The following is a 16475-nucleotide window of genomic DNA, read 5'->3' as shown; positions in this document are numbered from 1 at the left end:
ACACTGTTCACGATCATCCTTCAAGACCCGCAGCGCCCCCCAGCGCCCCCCTCCAGGCAGGGGGCCCCTCCCCAGGGTGCGGGGAACCCAGGAGGGCCGGAGTCCATCCTCGAAAGTGATGGGGTCACATCATGGGGGGGTCACAGCAGAGTTCTGACAGAACCACTCAGAACTCCACCACAGACGCTTTAAAAAAACAGAACAAAACAAAAAACAAAACAAAAAACAAAACCAAAAAACATGATCTCTTTGGGGTGGGGGAGGAAAAAAAAATAAATCGTTAACAATTTCCAACTTCATGCAAATTGAAGGAAGAGAGTGAATAATGATCAAAGGTAGAGCTGAAAAAATAAAACATGATTCTATTTGGGCGGAAGAAGTTCCTCGGGGCTCGTGGGAGGCCGTGCCCGGCCTGGCCGATCCCCCGCGCCATCCTGGGCCGCTCCGGGGAGGGGACAGTCTTTGGTGTCAGGAGGGTGCGGGGCGCAGCACGGCCGCTAGATGGCGCCCTCGCCGTGCAGGCTGTGGTTGGCCTTGCCCAGAGGCACGCAGTTCTGTTCGGTGAGCAGGTTGGCCGTCTCGTCCGGCAACCCGTCGTGCAGGTCCGTAAGAGTCAATTCAATTTTCGCGTTTTCACTGTCCGAGGACTGCGGGGTTTTGTCCATCCGGGAGGCCATCAGGGCGTTTTGGTATTGCTGCCTGGAGATCTGGGGCACCAAGAGCGCGCATGGGAGACAAAGCAGGGCAGACGCTTACTCTCGGGGGGCCGGGGGAGGGGGTGTCTCCCCCATTGCCCCCAACACAACCCTGGGGACGGACTGGGGCATGTTTGCCCAGAGGCAGCATTCTCCTGCTTCCCTCGGAACTCCCGAGGCCAGGACAGGGCAGACGAGCTCAGCCCAGCCCAGCCCAGCCACGGAGTCATGGGGCCACGGAGGTGGGTTCCCCAAACACTGTCCCCGCTGCAACCCCTGGGAAAGAACACCCAGTCCTGCCCCCCCCCCCCAAAAAAAAACAACCCCTGGGATCTGTGGCTCGCAGTGACAGCCTGTGCCCGGGGCTGGCATCGGGCTGGGGCTCGGGTGCAGGTGTGTGGCCACGGGGCCCCGAAGAGCACCACCCCCCTGCCGGCCGCTTACCTTGACGAACTGGAGGTCGGACAGGGCGCGCACCGAGTAGTCGGGGATGTAGACCTGCAGGAAGGAGTTGAGCTGGTTGTTGCTGCTCCCCAGGGTCGGCGTGACGGCGTCGATCCGGTCACTTCTGCTCAGTGAGTCCGAGTGATTCAGACCGCAGGGGCGCGGGGGGGACTTGTTTTCACCTGGCCAGGGAGGAAGCGCCCTCTGAGTGAGGCCCAGGGTGCATCGACTCCAGCACCGAGACCCCCATCCCCCATTCCCAGGAACACCGGGGTGGGGGTGGGGGGCAGAGAGCAATCCTGGGCTAGGACACGCACAGACCAGGGGCCGGCGGGGTCCCACGAAACCTGGGCCCCGGGAAGGCAGTTGCACAACTGTGCCCGAGAATGTTCCTGCACTAGAACATGTTTCCAAGGCAGCAAAACGGTTTTCACGCCAGGAGCCCCTGCCCAGCCCTTCCTCCTGGTCTCCGGGGCCCCCTGGCACAGGACAGTCACCAAAGCCTTGCGGGGTGTGGGAGGCTCTGATGAGACTGGCCGATGGGCAGGTGCTGGGGCCTTGGACAGATAAGAACGACCGCCCCCCCCCCCCAAGGCCAGAGTCTCCAACGGGGCAGCGGTGCTGACAGGGTGGCCCCCATTGGACAGGTCCTGAGTCCTGCCCCAGGCCTGGAGGGGACCGGCTCTCCCAGCCTGTGACTGGCACACATGTGTCCCTGGCGGATGCCCCCCGCCTCACCCCAACCCCAGATGTATCTCCAACACGGCTCCCCTCGCCGTCTCCCGCCGGGGCTCCCTGCCACGGCCCTGCCGAGCTTTCCTGGTGCGGTGGCCTCCCGCAGCCTCTTCCCAGGCTGAGCGCGGCTGGTGTCCCCACCCCACATGTCCCCCATCTCGCTCCGTCCCAGCTGCAGCCCCGACATGCTCCAGCAAACGCCCACCGGGGACAGGCCGCCCAGAACAACATCCTGTCTCCCGGGGTTTCTCAAACCGTGACTCAGGGCAGCCTGTTCGCCCTGTTGCTTCCACCCACCGTCCCGAGAGCACCAGGCACACACCAGGAACCTGCCAGGGGCTCCCACCCTCGCTGCTGGGAAGCCAGACCCCTGGCAGGGGCCGCCTGTGCGCAGCCCTCTGAACCTCTCTCCTTCCCGCCTGCTGTTCCCAGAAGACCTGTGACTGGGTGATGTGCGCGGAGCTGCCGGGTCCTAGTGTTAAGACACCAACCGCCAGGGGTCTGAAGAGGGACCGAGAGGCGCTGGGCTGGGCAGGGCATGCTGGGTGCCTGGTGCCGGAGCACTGACTGTGGGCTCACTCGGACTCCGCCATCCCGGTGCCTACCCCAGCTCCAGCTCCAGCCAGCCCTACTACTCACCGGCACCCCACGGCCTAAACAAATGCCCTTTGAACCCCAGATCCCCTAGCAGTCTCCACCCCGCTACTCTCCGGGGGACCCCTCTGGGCCGGTGCTGGCACTAGGCCAGCCTCCTGCCCACGCAGGGCCACCTCCCGGCAGGACCCTCACTCATCGGCCCCCAGGAACTGGGGGTGCCTTGGGACTCCGCTGTTTCCTCCCGCTCTGGCTCATTTCTCTGGTTGTCTGGGGGCTCCAGTCTCCCCGGCGATGTCCTCCCACCCTACAGCTGCCCAGGGTGTGGCGCGGGGGCCAGTGCCGTGGGCACCCACCCGGAGCACGTGGCCGGCTCCCAGGTCTCCTCGGGGACCAGAGGTCTCAGGCAAGAGTGATGAAAAACGCTTTCCGCCTGAAGTCCTCTTCTCGGAATTGTTTTCTATGTTCTGGGGATCACACCCAGCAGTGCTTGACCATATGGGGTGCTGGGGATCGACCCGGGTTGGCCACGTGCCAGGCAAGCGCCCTACCCGCCGCGCTCTCTCTCCCCGGCCCCGTTTCTGATATTCTCTCCTGCCTCGTTTCACTCCCTCCTGCCCCAGACTCGTCCTTCCCTCCAGAGAGATGCAGCAAGTGGAACATTCCGGCCTCTTCCGAGGAGCAGCCCGCCAGGCACCTCTGGAACAGGCTGGAATTCGCTGGTTTAGGGCAACCCTGGGCTCGGGTGAGACCAGCCTGCCCGAGGCCGGGGCCCACAGCCGGGGCCTTCCTGGGAGCCAATCACCCTGGCTGGGCAGAGCCAAGGACGCTCACAGCAACAGCGAAACGCAAATGGCCTTCCCATGGGCCGCGACCAGGTCCCTCTCCTTGGCTAGAGAGGGCAGCGAGGGTGGAGCGGGCCAGATGGACCCCACCAACGTGCTCAGTGTGCGTGTGCGTCTGACCCGCCAGAATGGACTCAGCCCGCCCCGCAGAGCCGCTCCTGCCCCTGGGAGCAAACCTGCTGGGAACAAAGGTGTGAGGGGACATTCCCTCCTCTCCAAAGACAGGGCCCGGGCCAGCCCCCCAAATCCCAGCTCTTTAGAACTTAGCTGGAACTGGATTCCAAAACAAGAAGAATCGGTAAGGTTTTTAGAATGTAAGCTTGCAGAGAACAAAATAAATAGCAGTTGTACTACCAAACAGAAAATCCCGGCGATTTTAATTAAAGGGAGATTAAGCCATGGCCTTGGGTCCCACAGCCCGGCTGACCAGGGCTGCGCAGGGCTCACGTGCCTTCCCAGAGGGGCAGGGCCCCCTGTGGGAGAGGGGGTTTGGGGGGAGGAGGGCTCCACACGCATGCCTCTCCCTCACGGGGACTTTAGAAAAAAGACCTTGGCAGTCAGGCTGCGGCGGGCTCCGAGCGCGGCCTTCCCCAGTGCAGCTGGGGGGTCATGGTCTGCCGGGGCCCCACGTGCTCTCAGATGCACCGGTGGCAGCTCTGAGGCCTGTGGGCTATCTGTGACCTCCAGAGATAACCCGCATTTGGGCAGACCCTGTGGGCTGCAGCTCGGTCATCCCAAGACCCAAGAGTCCCCACTGGGGGCTCCCAGGAGCTCCCACAGGCTCAGACCATCCGACGGGGCTCGGCTCTGAGATGACAGGTCGGTTGGGAGGGAGGACAGGGGGCAGAGCGTGACCAGCAGCCCCTGGGGGGCGAGGACGAGAAGGAAGCATGCAGTTACCTGGAGAGCCCGCCGCTAACAGCTCTGTTCTGCTGACGGCAAAGGTGCGAGACAGGGACAGGGGAACTGGAAAAGGGAGAGAACAGGGTGAGACGCACAGCAGGCCGCAGAGCAGGGACAGGGCGGGGCCAGCGGCGGGGCTGACCAGCGTCCCACTGCTTGGGGAGGATGGACAAGAGGCGGTGGTCACACGCTCCCGCACCAAAGGAGCAGGCCCCGGGCCACTGGTCTCCCTCCGGCCCGGTGCAGAGCTTGAACCTTACATGAAGACTTGGCTCCTCGGAATTCACAATGGGGATCCCAGCCAGCCACGGCCCCCCAGAGCCCGGGCCCGGCTGCATGTCCCGGTGAGGCAGCTATGCAGGAGGCCTAGAGGACTGGCCACGGAGGCAGAGAGAAACATGGCCAACATCACGGCCCCAATTTCATCTCTCAGTGAACGTCCGGAATCCCCAGCGCGGGGCCCAGGAGTCCGGGAAGACCCTTCCTGCCCAGCATCTCCAGAGGAGGGAGGCCTGGCGCTTCCGTCACCCAAGGAACGTGAGCGAGTCCGGCACGTGTCCGGCTTTCTCCTTATAACGATATCCCCAGATCCCCAGACACGGTGTGGTGTAGCAGATGGAAACCCACAACATCTGGCCATGTCCCCTGCCGGCCAGGACGGATCATCAGAGAGGGCCGTGTGCCCAGGGTTTGAGGAAGAGCGTGTCGATTGGCATGCCGGCCACAAGGTGGCAGTCCAGCACCTCTGCTGACGCGCCTGCCCTCTGCCAGCCGGGAGCAGGGAGACACAGCCACAGCCACGCAGCAGCAAGACGGAAGGAGCGTCCTGGTGGGGACAGCCCAGCGACACGCCAGCACAGCAGCACCAGCCCACGGTGGCCGGCACCCTAGCACCTCATGCTCTGAGAAATCGGCCTAACGCCCCCACCCCGCCCCGGCACACCCACCCGCCCGGCCAGCACTCCGGCTAAGAGCCGGTGGCAATGAACAGCTGCCGCCTCCTTCCCCCTCCGGAAAAGGCACGCAGACGCCCCCACACCCCCCGAGTTCACATCGACAAGGTCAGCCACTGCAGTGGCACCGTCGCACGGTGCCGGGCGGGCGTGGGAACTGCTGCAGCTACGTGGGCCGCTGGGCAGTAAGGAGCGGCCAACGCTGACCAGGGACCTGCAACTGCACCAAGGAGCTGACCCAGCAGAAACGCGCACACGAGCTCACTGGGGAGACGAGGACGTGAATGCACGTCTGTCCGTCCATCCGTTCGTCAGTCCGTCTGTCTGTCCGTTAGCAGAAAAACAAAGTGTGCTGCTGTCCGGTCACAGGGGCATGGCCGATGGGGCTGCCAGGCGCAGCTTGGGCGCAGACTCCCCAGGAAGGTTTAAGGTCTGGGGGACAGGAGCTATGGGAGTCTGCTGCGGGGGGGGGTTGTGGCAGGGGGGTCCTGCAGGTTGCAGGGCTCTTATCCCTGGAGCGGGGCGTGTGGCTCTGTGACCACTCAGGGTGGGCTACGCTGGGGGGGCGACGCACGGATCCGACAATCCAGAGGCTCCCAGGCAGAGGAGGAGGGTGGGCCGGCGGGCGGGGCGGGGGCTCACCTGGGGAGGCGGTGAGGGCCATGACGCCGTAGTAGGAGAACGCGCTGGCTTCGAACTTCATGCCTTCCTTCCCGGCCTCCACCTCCACCTTGCCCTGCCGGAGGAAAGGGTGGGGGGCGGTCATGTCAGCCCGACACTGGGCTCTGGCCACCATCGCCACGAGGGCCACTCCTCCCTCCGCCACGTGTCTCCGTGTCTCCCCCCAAACCCCAGGGCAGCCTCAGAGCGTCGTTCCCTCCCGGAGAGGGGCGGCTGGTCAGCGAAAACGGGAGACGACAAAGTGTGGTGTTACCCTGTCCCTGACACCCTCCCTTCCCAGATCCTTCGGGGGTCTGGCCCGTAAGGCAAAGACGGCGGCGTTCCTGGTCCAGCTGTGGATAAACGCTAGGAGGTGCTTGGTGGCAGCCCCCAAGGCCGCTGCAGGCCCGTGGGGCTTGGCACCAAGAGGACTAAGCTGGTCCCCGGGCAGCAACCCAGCGTGCTGAGAGCGAGACACCCCAGGGCCCCTCCTGCCCTGACTCCCCAAGGCCCCTCCCTGAGGCCAGGCTCTCTCCACCTCAGGCTGGCCCATCCAGCCCTCTCCACCTCGCCACAGCCCCTGCCATACCCTCACCCATCCGTCCGCCTCCTGGGAGGGCCTCAACAGCCACTTTCTGGGCTCCTGAGAGCTCCCCCCACCCAACTGCCCTTCCAGCTTGCCCGGGCGCAGAGAAGCTCCTGTCCAGCCCCTCTCAGTGCCCTCTGCAGGGAACACAGTCCGGGAAGGCAGGTCAAGAAACAAAGATTATAGCCCCCAGCAATTGCCGGTGCTTTGTCGACTCGCTTGGTACTCCTGGTTCTCTGAAAGGCAGAGTCAGCACCATCGTGGCCTCCGCCCCTCCCCATAACGGCTCTCAGAAGATGATGTAATCACAGAACAAGCTTTCATCCAGTAAGCGACACAACCCACTCACTCTGGGCGGTTGAGGCCTTGCTCATCCCTAACCAGCTCCGGGGCTCCGAGAAGAGCCAGACCCTGTGGCCTGAATTGAACACGGTGGCCCCACGGGCGCACAGGTGCCGAGGCTTCGAGCAGCCGCCCAGCGGGGAGGAGATCGGGAGGGCCAGGGGCAGTACCAGGCAGCAGGTGTGCCTCCCGGAGCCAGGAAAGGTGACTCTGACGCCTGGGGTGGGGTGGGGGGGCCTGGAAACAACCCTATGGAAAATGGATGGGAAGCGGGGTCCAACCGCTCGAAGGACGCAGGGGGGTGGGCAGGATGAATAGACTGGGGCCGCACGGAGACAGCGGGTTCTTAGCAGAGGGAGACGAAGCTGGATCCAGGGTAGCCACCCTCGGATGGGAAAACGCTTTCCCGGTCAGACCGAGAGTCACGGACAGGTAAGGCGAGGGCCAACCCTTCGCAAGTCTGGTCTGCGTGGCATGAATGGGGACACGAGGACTGAGAGTGGGGGAGAGGTGGCACTCATGGGGGGGGGCGTGAAGAGGGTCTGAGGGTCCTTCCGTCCGCTTGAAGACCAGGCCCTGTGAGCGTCCACGAGAGGGGAGGGAGGACACGGCGGGTGCTGAGGCACAGAGGGGACTGAAGGAGGGGAAAGGGGCAGCTGCGGAACCGACTCAGGGCTGAGGATGAGGTGGGCAGGACGCCTGCACGGGGAGAACCCAGGGCACAAGGGACAAGACAGGACAGGCAGGGACAGCACCCAGGGAAGAGTGACCGGCCAAGAAGCCCAGGAGCTGCAGACTAAGAGGGGAAGCAGGACAAGAGGGGTTGGGCAAGGCTGCTGCGGGCAGGAAACGGGGGTGCGCCAGACCAGGGCAGAAAGGGCAGAGCCAGAGCAGACCAGAGACAACAGCAGAGGCAAAGGCTGGCAGCAAAGATGGGGCAGCCTGAGCACAATGCTGGGGGCGCCCACAGGCATCCGGCTTGCTTCTGGGGGGCTGAGCCATTTCCTGGCCGGCTAACGCTGAGCTGTGCTGCAGACAGGCAGGCAGACGGACAGATGGACTGGCCTGTATCTAGTTCTGCAACCCACCAAAGGCTTCAGTGGGTTGGTGAAGGCCCCGGCTGCCAGGAACTGGGGGTGCCCTGGAAGAACTATCCCCTGTCTCTGGAACCTCCCTATGCCCCGGCTTATCAGGACACCCCCAAGTCCCAGCATTGCTGGTTCACAGAAACATGAACCCCAGACAGGCCATTTCAGCAGGTTCCGTGCGGGCCCTCAGCTCGGGCTCAGAGACCAGGCCGAGCAGAGACCTCGAGGTCAGCCGGTCCGGATCTGCCGGTCCAGGGGCAAAGACAGACCAGCTCGGCAGCTGCTCCCTGTGCCACTCAAGACCTGGTAAGACGCACCTCTGACCTCGGGGCAGAGAAGGCTACCAGCCTTTCATTTCCTACAGAACGGTATCTACAGATACACACGCATACACCAGGGATCCAACAGGGTCGGTCTCGTGCTTGTGAAGCACGTGTCCCACCATGAGGCTAGACCCCTGGCTCAGAAAGGTAAATATTTTTTAATTGCTTTGTTTTTTGGGTCACACATGGTAGTAGTGCTCAGAGGTCACTACCAGCGGGCTTGGGGCACCCTGTGGGGTGCCAGGGATCGAAGAGTCAGGTGTGTGCAAGGTAAGTGCTATGCCTGCTATGTTATCTCTCTGACCCTCGTGGACATTTTTTTTAAACCATAGCCATCGACTGTGACCATCACTTCATAGAAAATAAGGCACCTTAACCCACAAAATAGTATATAGAATTCCAGAATAACAGGTCTTTGGACCTTAATCCTCAAACTAGAATATAGAATTCCAGGGGCCGGCCTTACAGTACAGTGGGTATCGCATTTGCCTTGCATGTGGCCAACCCAGGTTTGATCCCCGGCATCTCATACGGTCCCCAGCATCGCCAGGAGTAATTCCTGAGTGCAGAGCCAGGGTAACCCCGGGGCACTGAGGGGTGTGATCCCTCCCAATAAAATGAAAGAATAGAGAATTCCAGAATAGCAGGTCTTTGGGAGGGCTTCCCTCTGCCTGATCCCATGGGCCGCCTGGTTCATTGTCTGGCGAGTCAGAAGCTGCTCAAGCCCAGAGGCGAGGGCCACCCCGGAGGTGCTGGGGGACCCACCTTAGGGCTTCCACCTGCCCTGCATATGTTCCAGCCCTCTGAGCTCTTTCTCCGCTTCCCAGAATAAAACAGGTCTTAAAACTGAACACTTGTGGCTTTATGGAGACCTCACTACTTAATTTGCTTAATTTTTCTCCTTTTGCCTCCGACTGGTGAAAACTTGTCAACTACCTGCCTTTAGGAACCACTGGATGGGACTAATTGACTTCGTTTTTATAAAACTGCCCACAGATGAATGGATTCCGGAGGGTCTTTCAGTTCTGGGAACTGAGAGAATGTTCAAGGGTTAGACTTTTAAGTTGTAAACTACCCAGCTGGAAATTCCTCTTTGCCTGGAGGAGGCTTATCTGGCAGGCAAGTTTTAGACAAATCCAGTCAACGCATCTGTTACTCAACTGTCTGCGTCCAGGGCTCCAAAATGGGGCCATTTTCAGTAAACCTCTGGAGCTGGGAGTGGACCCAGTTGGGAACAGCTTCGCCCTGCACAAAGCCCAGTAAGAGTGACTAAGAACGACCTTTGCCCCAGAAGGACAGGGCTGCGCTGCCAGCTTTCATTCTGCAGTGGGGTCTCAGACCTGGGCCTGCTGTGCAAGACGTGGGCTCCACCCCTGAGCCCCAGCCCAGCCCAGCCGGCCTGTGAAGCATTTCCTCTGCTGCAGCCCATGCCCAGAAACTCGGCAGGGGCAGTTCACCAAAGGAGTCACTTTGGGGGTGTGTTTTGTTTTGGGACACACACCTGGCGGTGCTCAGGAGCCATTCTTGGCTCTGTGCTCAGAAGCTGGTGCTCGGGGACTGTAGGTGGGGCCCGGGATGGAAATGAGGGTACGGCTACTGCAGCCACATGCAACGCAGGCGGCGCCTTCCCTCCCGCTGTCTTTCTTTGGCTTGGGGAGTCGGTTTTACACTGATGAGTGGAGGCCTCGCAGGTGCAGGCAAAGCTAGTTTCCCACAGATCCTGCCTTTCTGGAAGGTGGGTTCAGAGAGCAGTTTGTGGGCACCTAGGAAGAGCCCAAAGGTCTCTGGCTGCCCCACCTGTGCCAGCTGGCACTGAGAGAGGAAAAGCCCCATCTCTGGGGGCCTGGAGACACCCACAGGCCACATGCACAGAGACCTCAGGGGCATGTCCCACAGTGGGCGGCCCCCACCCCCCAGCCGGGGGTGCCATGTGCCAGGGGCACCCTGACCCCGGTGTGGCCGGGTCCCACACGGCAATGGCCACAAGGGATCCCTGAGAGTCCGGATGAATTCTCATCTCTGGACCCCCTTTTCTTTTTCTCAGTTTTTGTTTTGTTTTGGGCCACTCGGCTGCGCTCAGGGTTTTCTCCTGGCTCTGCACTCAGGGATCACGCCTGGCGGTGCTCAGGGGACGTTATGAGATGCCGGGGATCAAACGCAGGTCAGCCACGTGCAAGGCAAGTGCCCTCCCTGCCGCACTCTCTCTCTGAGCCCCTTGAGCCCCTTTTCTACCTGAGTACTACGACCAAGCGACCAAGCATCCAGCGCGAAGCCTGCCTTCCAGGTCACCACCACCTGCCAGGAAGCCCCGCCCGCTGTGTCCTGGGCCCTGGGGAGGCTGGTGTTAGCCCCAGCTCTCGCCTCCCTGAGGCACAGCCTTCAGGCGACACGGCCTCAGGTGAGATCTCTGCAGGAAGACACAGTGAGCCCCAGAGGGTTCTGCATGTGAATAACTCAGTCACACGGAGGGAGGCCAAGTAGCAGGGAGCCAGGCTGGGCAAATGCATGGAGTCGCTCAAACCGAGAAGAGGCTGGAGGGTCCCGGCCAGGCCGTGCCCCCAGCCATGGTGGGGGCCGCTTCCACCACCCAGGCGGCGTGGCCAGCACACCGGCACGCACCAACCATGCATCAGTTCTGGTTTCCAGTTGTGGGTAAGACTTCTAAGTGAAGGGAGCTGATGCCTCGTTTCGTTTTTACACGTATTTAAGCATAATAAGAAATCTGGGGTCGGGTCTGGGCAGATGGCTCAAAGGGCTGGGCCGGCATACTTTGTATGTGAGAACCTGGGGCTCAGTCCCTGGCATCTGGTCCCCACGCATCTTCAGAGGCTGAGAGCACAGTGGGTAGGCAAGTTCCTTGCAATCCCCGACACCCCAGATGAGCACTATCAGGAATGATCCCTGAGCCTTGAACACCACTGGGTGCAGGCCCCAAACAAATAATTACCAAAGTTTTAAAAAGCGCCCTAAAGTCCCTTTAAAAAAAATCATAAAGAGAGTGAGAGAGTGAAAGGACAGCAGGTAGGGTGTCACCCTGCATGCAGTTAGGGTTCAATCCCCAGCAGCACATATGGTCCCCCATGCCCACCAAGAGTGACCCCTGAGGGCAGAGCCAGGAGTAAAGTACCACTAGGTGTGGTCCTGAGTACCACTGAGTACCAGTAGGTTGTGGTCCCCCAAATAAATCTGTGATCAGAGATTTAGATAAATAAATAATAAATCAATAAATTTAAATAAATAAATCACCGGGACCAGAGACAGTGCAGAGGGCTGAATGCATGCTTGCTTGCGGGAGGCCTAGCTTCTATCCCTAACACCGCACGGTCCTCTCAAGTGCTGCAAGCCGTGACCCCAACTGCCTCCACATCTATCTCAAAATCAGAGATGACCAATGAACAAAGAAAGTCCTCTAAAACCAACCCCATTCTTAAATGCAGAATGCGACTCTCCCATGCATGCATCTAAAAGATACAGTTTCATAAAGCGCTCTGTGCCCTGCTGTGTGTAGCAAGCTGGTGGTGCTCAAGGATCACTCCTGGTAGGGCCCAAGAGACCATATTTGTGCTGGTTCAGCTGTGTGCAAGGCAAGCACCTTTCCCGCGGGAGTATCACTCAGCAGGTTCTCTCCTGGCTTCAGGGCTGGGCAGGGTTGCCGTTGTGTTTCCTTCCACTTTCTCATGCTAGAGGGTCTGGTTCTGTCCCTGCTATCACACGGTTCCCGGTACACTGCCAGCAGTGACCCATGAGCACTGCCATGTGTGGCCCAAAAACCAAAAATGAAAGGGAAAAAAAAATAAAAGACGAGAAACATTTACATCATCTTTTGTGCAAAGATGAATGTTTTTACTCCCTTATGATAGTAAATAAAAATAGTCCCTTCCAAGAGTCAAGCTTATCTGTATCCGGAGGGAAAAATACAGTGTGTGATTGAGATTCAGGCTACCGGAAGAATCAGGTGCTAGAAAACTTGCAAATGGAAGACAGACTGTGTGAAAGTAGCATTTAATGGGTCACTCCCGAATGACTCCACAGTTCCTCGCGGCTGTTCCAGACCCTACCCCGACACCAACACTGAGTCACACAGGAACACGGGGCTTCCCACAGTTCCTGACAGCTGGTGACCAGAGAATAGGGCTTTGGGTCACACCCAGCAATGCTCAGTGATGACTCCTGACTCTGCACACAGGAATTACTCCTTGAGGTGCCCAGGAGAACCTATGCAATGCTGGGGAACGAACCCAGGTGGGCTATGTATAAGGCTGTACATAGTACCCCCTGTACTAACTTTTCAGCCCCAGAACAGAGTTGTTTTAAAAGGAACTCCCCTCATGCACCAGGGGATGAGTAACTGGCTGCACTCACATTCCTTTAGGACACTCCACTAACCATGCTCCTCCCAGGATCTCCTCAACCCATGACTGGAAAGGGACCAGGAAACAGAAGAACCTAATGGGCTCGTGCTCTAGTTCAGAGGAGAACACAGAATCCCTCGACAGGGAATTCTTCAGTAGAGATGCCAAAGAAGACAATGAACATTCTTATTCACCAAAATGTTCATCCCCAGTGCTTACTGAGTGAGCTGGTGATCTGACAAAGGCCCGTCAAACAGAGGGGTAGGGGGGTCGGACTGGGTGGCTCCACCCCCGCCCCCCCTCCAACAGAACTGAAGGAGAAGGGATTAAGTCCCTGCTGATTTATGGGGCTGTGATGACATCAGTTCCTCTGTGAAGGAGAGTTTGGTAAAGAAGCAGGAACAGAAACAATAATGGGGTGGGGGTGGAGGGGAAGCAGCTCAAGGGCCTGGGGTGATGCTTTGCACAGGGAAGCCCTGAGTTTCATCCACAGCACCACAGAGCCCACAAACTAGGTTCAAACATTCAAGTGACTGGCATGCACAGCTGGGCTGCGTACCAAGTGGTCCCTGGGCCTCCTCCTCCACCAAAAGCACTACTTGGGAGGCTCCCTGTAAAGGAACGATGAATAGATATTGTGATGAAGAGAAAATATGTTATTGTCTAGGGAGTATATACGACCAAGTCCTACGGAGAGCTAGGAAGAAGACAGCAATAAAAAAAAAAAAGGCCAGGTAGTCAAAGCCTTCTACCACCAGCACACCGAAAACATTATTCTCAATGGGGAAAAACTGAAAGCCTTTCCTCTAAGGCCAGGCACAAGACAAGGTTGCCCACTCTTGCCACTTCTCTTCAATGTAGTACTGGAAGTACTCGCCATAGCAATTAGGCAAGAAAAAGGTATCAAGAGCATCCAGATAGGAAAGGAAGAAGTCAAACTCACCATATACAGATGACAAGATACCATATTTGAAAATTCCTGAGGACTCTAAAAGAGAACTGAGGGGGCACAAAGCGACAGTCTAGTGGTTGGGCATTTGCCTTACACACAACTGACCCAGATTCAGTCCCTGGCATCTAATATAGTCCCCAAGCCCTTCCAGGAGTGATCTCTGAGTTCAGAGATAGGAGTAAGCCCTGAGCACAGTCAGGTGTGACCCAACACTCCCTCCCCCAAAAATAACCCAAAGAGAAGCCTGACAGATAGCACAGGGCTTAGGGTGACTTGTACGCAGTCAACCTCAGTTCAATTCCTGGCACCACATATGCTCCCTGGAATACTGCCAAGAATGACCCCTGAACATAGAGCCAGGAGTCACTCTGATTATCACTAGGTGTGGCCAAAACCCTTTTCCTAAATAAATAAATGATAAAGTATCCAAGGAAATCCTCACAGGTGTCAAACGCCCAGCCAAGATTTGGAGATGCACAGGGAATGTCTCAAACTCTACAATAATACTATGAAATAAATTCTCCGTCCCTATGTGATTCACTGACTCAGCGATCACCAAGAGCCCTTCAGTGCTTGCAAATAAAGGAACTCATGGCATGGCTTGACATTAGAATTCCTGGACAGTTATGGCAAGGAGGGAGGGGACTTCCCCCAGAGGCACAGCTCTTCCAGTTGGTCAGTCGGGACCCCCCCCGGGCCACACAGGCATCCTCAGAACTGGAGGGTGGGCAACCAGCACCGTCAATCCCCACTACCAAACCCCTCTGACCTGCAGAATGAGCACGAAGTAGTCTACAGGCTTGTTGCGCTGGTAGAGGTAGTATTCGGGGGCCTTCTTGTTCTTCTCGTCGTACTTCAGTTCCTGGATGACATTGGGGTGCTTTAGCAGCCTTAGAAGAATCTTCTCTGACATCTGGGATGGGCTAAATGCTTCTACTTCTATAGATATAAACACAACTTGATATTACATTTCAAATGAATGGAAAACACAAGGCTAGTGATCAAGGCACTCGGACAGTCAGAATACAGGGAAGCAAAAGGGACACGCTACAGACTGACCAGACCCGGGGAGACAGAGTACCTGAGAGAAATGAGAAAATACTGAATTCTCACTTTTTTTTTTCAGGCTTTCTTATTTATTTGGAGTGGGCGAGAGGGTGGGGGTGAAGGACACAACCCCAGCAGTACTCAGGGCATACTCCTCGTTCTGCACTCAGGGATAATTCCTGGCAATTTTCGGGGACCATATGAGGTGCCAGAGATGGACCGTGGGTCAGCCTGTGCAAGACCAGTGTCCTGCTTGCTGTACTATCACCCTAGCCCCTAAGTAAATCTCCTTATTTTTTACTTTGGGGGCCACACCTGGCTCTGTGCTCAGGGCAGGGCTTGGTGGACCAATATGAGATGCCGGAGATCGGACCTGGGTAGGCCACGTGCAAGTATCGCTCTGGCACCGAGACTTTCCTTTTCAATCAGTCACTAGTGTCGGTTTACTTTTCTGATGAACAGAAATGAAAACCAACCAGCAATGGATTCCCTGATGACCAGGACTCCTGTTAACAGGCCTCACCACTGGCTTGGCAAGGACAGTGCAGGAGGGAGCGTGGCTGGGAAGTACAGGGGTTAGCATGGAGCAAATGGGGTCCCCTTTCCTCACCCGCCAACAACCTGAGACCCACTGGAGGGAAAGGACACCTGGAACTGGGACGAAAAGCAGAGCGCGTGCACACACCAGCATGCACGCCAGCTGGCTAGTTAAAAAAAAAAAAGGCATGTTAATCCGTATTTCTAAGGAGACCCATTTTATTGTAAACAAAAAGACCCAAATGACCATCTTTCAGTTGTTATTCTGCAACTGGAGTTGAGTATCTCAGAGGTAAGTAGGGTAACAGTTTTAAATCGTAGCTCTTCAGTGAGGAAAAACACCACCAGCAGAATTAGAACAGGAATAACAAGTGATTCTGAAACTTGTTCTTAGGTTTTTAAGATGTGAAAAAATGTGACATATAAAAAATTCATTGTATACTGGCTTCCTTGATTAAAAAAAAATAATAGCATGGAGGAATTCTGGAAAAGACAGAGAAAGAGAAAGGGAATAAAAATGACCTCATAACCAGCCACTTGTCATCACTGTGAACAATTCGGGCATGATTTCTTTCTGCACCTGTCTAGGCAATCACACACATGCACACGCATGCACGCACATGCGTGCGCGCACACACACTCACATGCCCACGCACGCATACCCGCTCTGTTCTATGTATATGTCTCTCTTTCTGTCACTCTTTGTCTCTGTCTGTCTCTCACACACGCACTCATACTCTCTCTTTCTCTGTAGGTGTCTCTCTCTAGGTCTCTGTCTCCCTGTCTCTGTCTATCTCTGTCTCTGCCGCTCTCTCTTGGTACCCAGTTTCATATTCTGAGTTTTTCCTCATTTTGTAACAAATCCAAGCACATTCCTCATGTCACAGCTATTGCCCTGGAGGCGTTTCCATGTATCTGCCGACAAGGTCTTGAAAAGTCAGTCACCTCCCATCCTCCTCGCTTTCTTTGCCGTGTGGTGCAAGGACACGTGGCTGCCTTCGCAAGTCACTGGGTGCCTCCCGCACTTCTCCGCCGGCCTAACTGGGCCTGACCGCAGAGCTCACCCTCTCCCTGCTGCCTCCTTGGGGGACGCCAGAAGGGTTAGTCTGTCTCCTACATCTGAACCGAGATCTCTCTGGAGTGGCCAGTCTTAATAATGTGGACACTTTGAAATGGACCTGAATGAACAATCTGATTTGGAGAGGCCGCCATGAAATCCACGTCAAAGTTCCCAAAACTTCTGATTCCACAAAACCACAAAAAATTAGAAAAAAAAAACCACACACACACAGGATTTGTAAAAATTTGATTTTTCTTCTTTGCAATTCAGAGCACCTGGGTACTTGCACTCGTGTCCAACTGTGCTTCCAAAACAACCGGAGCAAGAGACGCAGTGATTCCAGCGCCTCTGCTGGCCCG

General features: G+C 57.3%; 1 protein-coding gene across 2 annotated transcripts in view; it reads right to left on the bottom strand.

Annotated features, from left to right (window-relative positions):
* Positions 1-228: 228 nt before the first annotated feature.
* Positions 229-16475, bottom strand: part of CNNM2 (cyclin and CBS domain divalent metal cation transport mediator 2) — a 157222-nt gene continuing 140975 nt past the window's right edge. Inside the window, exons 4-8 of one of the 2 annotated variants that reach the window (XM_056120985.1) lie at positions 14242-14411; positions 5812-5905; positions 4214-4279; positions 1140-1321; positions 229-707 (exon numbers count right to left, since the gene is read on the bottom strand). In XM_056120985.1, coding sequence (XP_055976960.1) covers positions 498-707; positions 1140-1321; positions 4214-4279; positions 5812-5905; positions 14242-14411 — 722 coding nt within the window. In that variant the 3' untranslated portion in view covers positions 229-497. The remainder of the gene's footprint in view (positions 708-1139; positions 1322-4213; positions 4280-5811; positions 5906-14241; positions 14412-16475) is intronic. The other variant, XM_056120986.1, reaches the window with a different exon arrangement.

The sequence above is a fragment of the Sorex fumeus genome, unplaced genomic scaffold, assembly GCF_029834395.1.
Source record: "Sorex fumeus unplaced genomic scaffold, SorFum_2.1 ptg000043l, whole genome shotgun sequence".
NCBI lineage: Eukaryota > Metazoa > Chordata > Mammalia > Eulipotyphla > Soricidae > Sorex > Sorex fumeus.
The sequence above is the reverse complement of the archived record's forward strand: the minus strand, read 5'-3'. Positions and strand labels throughout refer to the sequence as shown.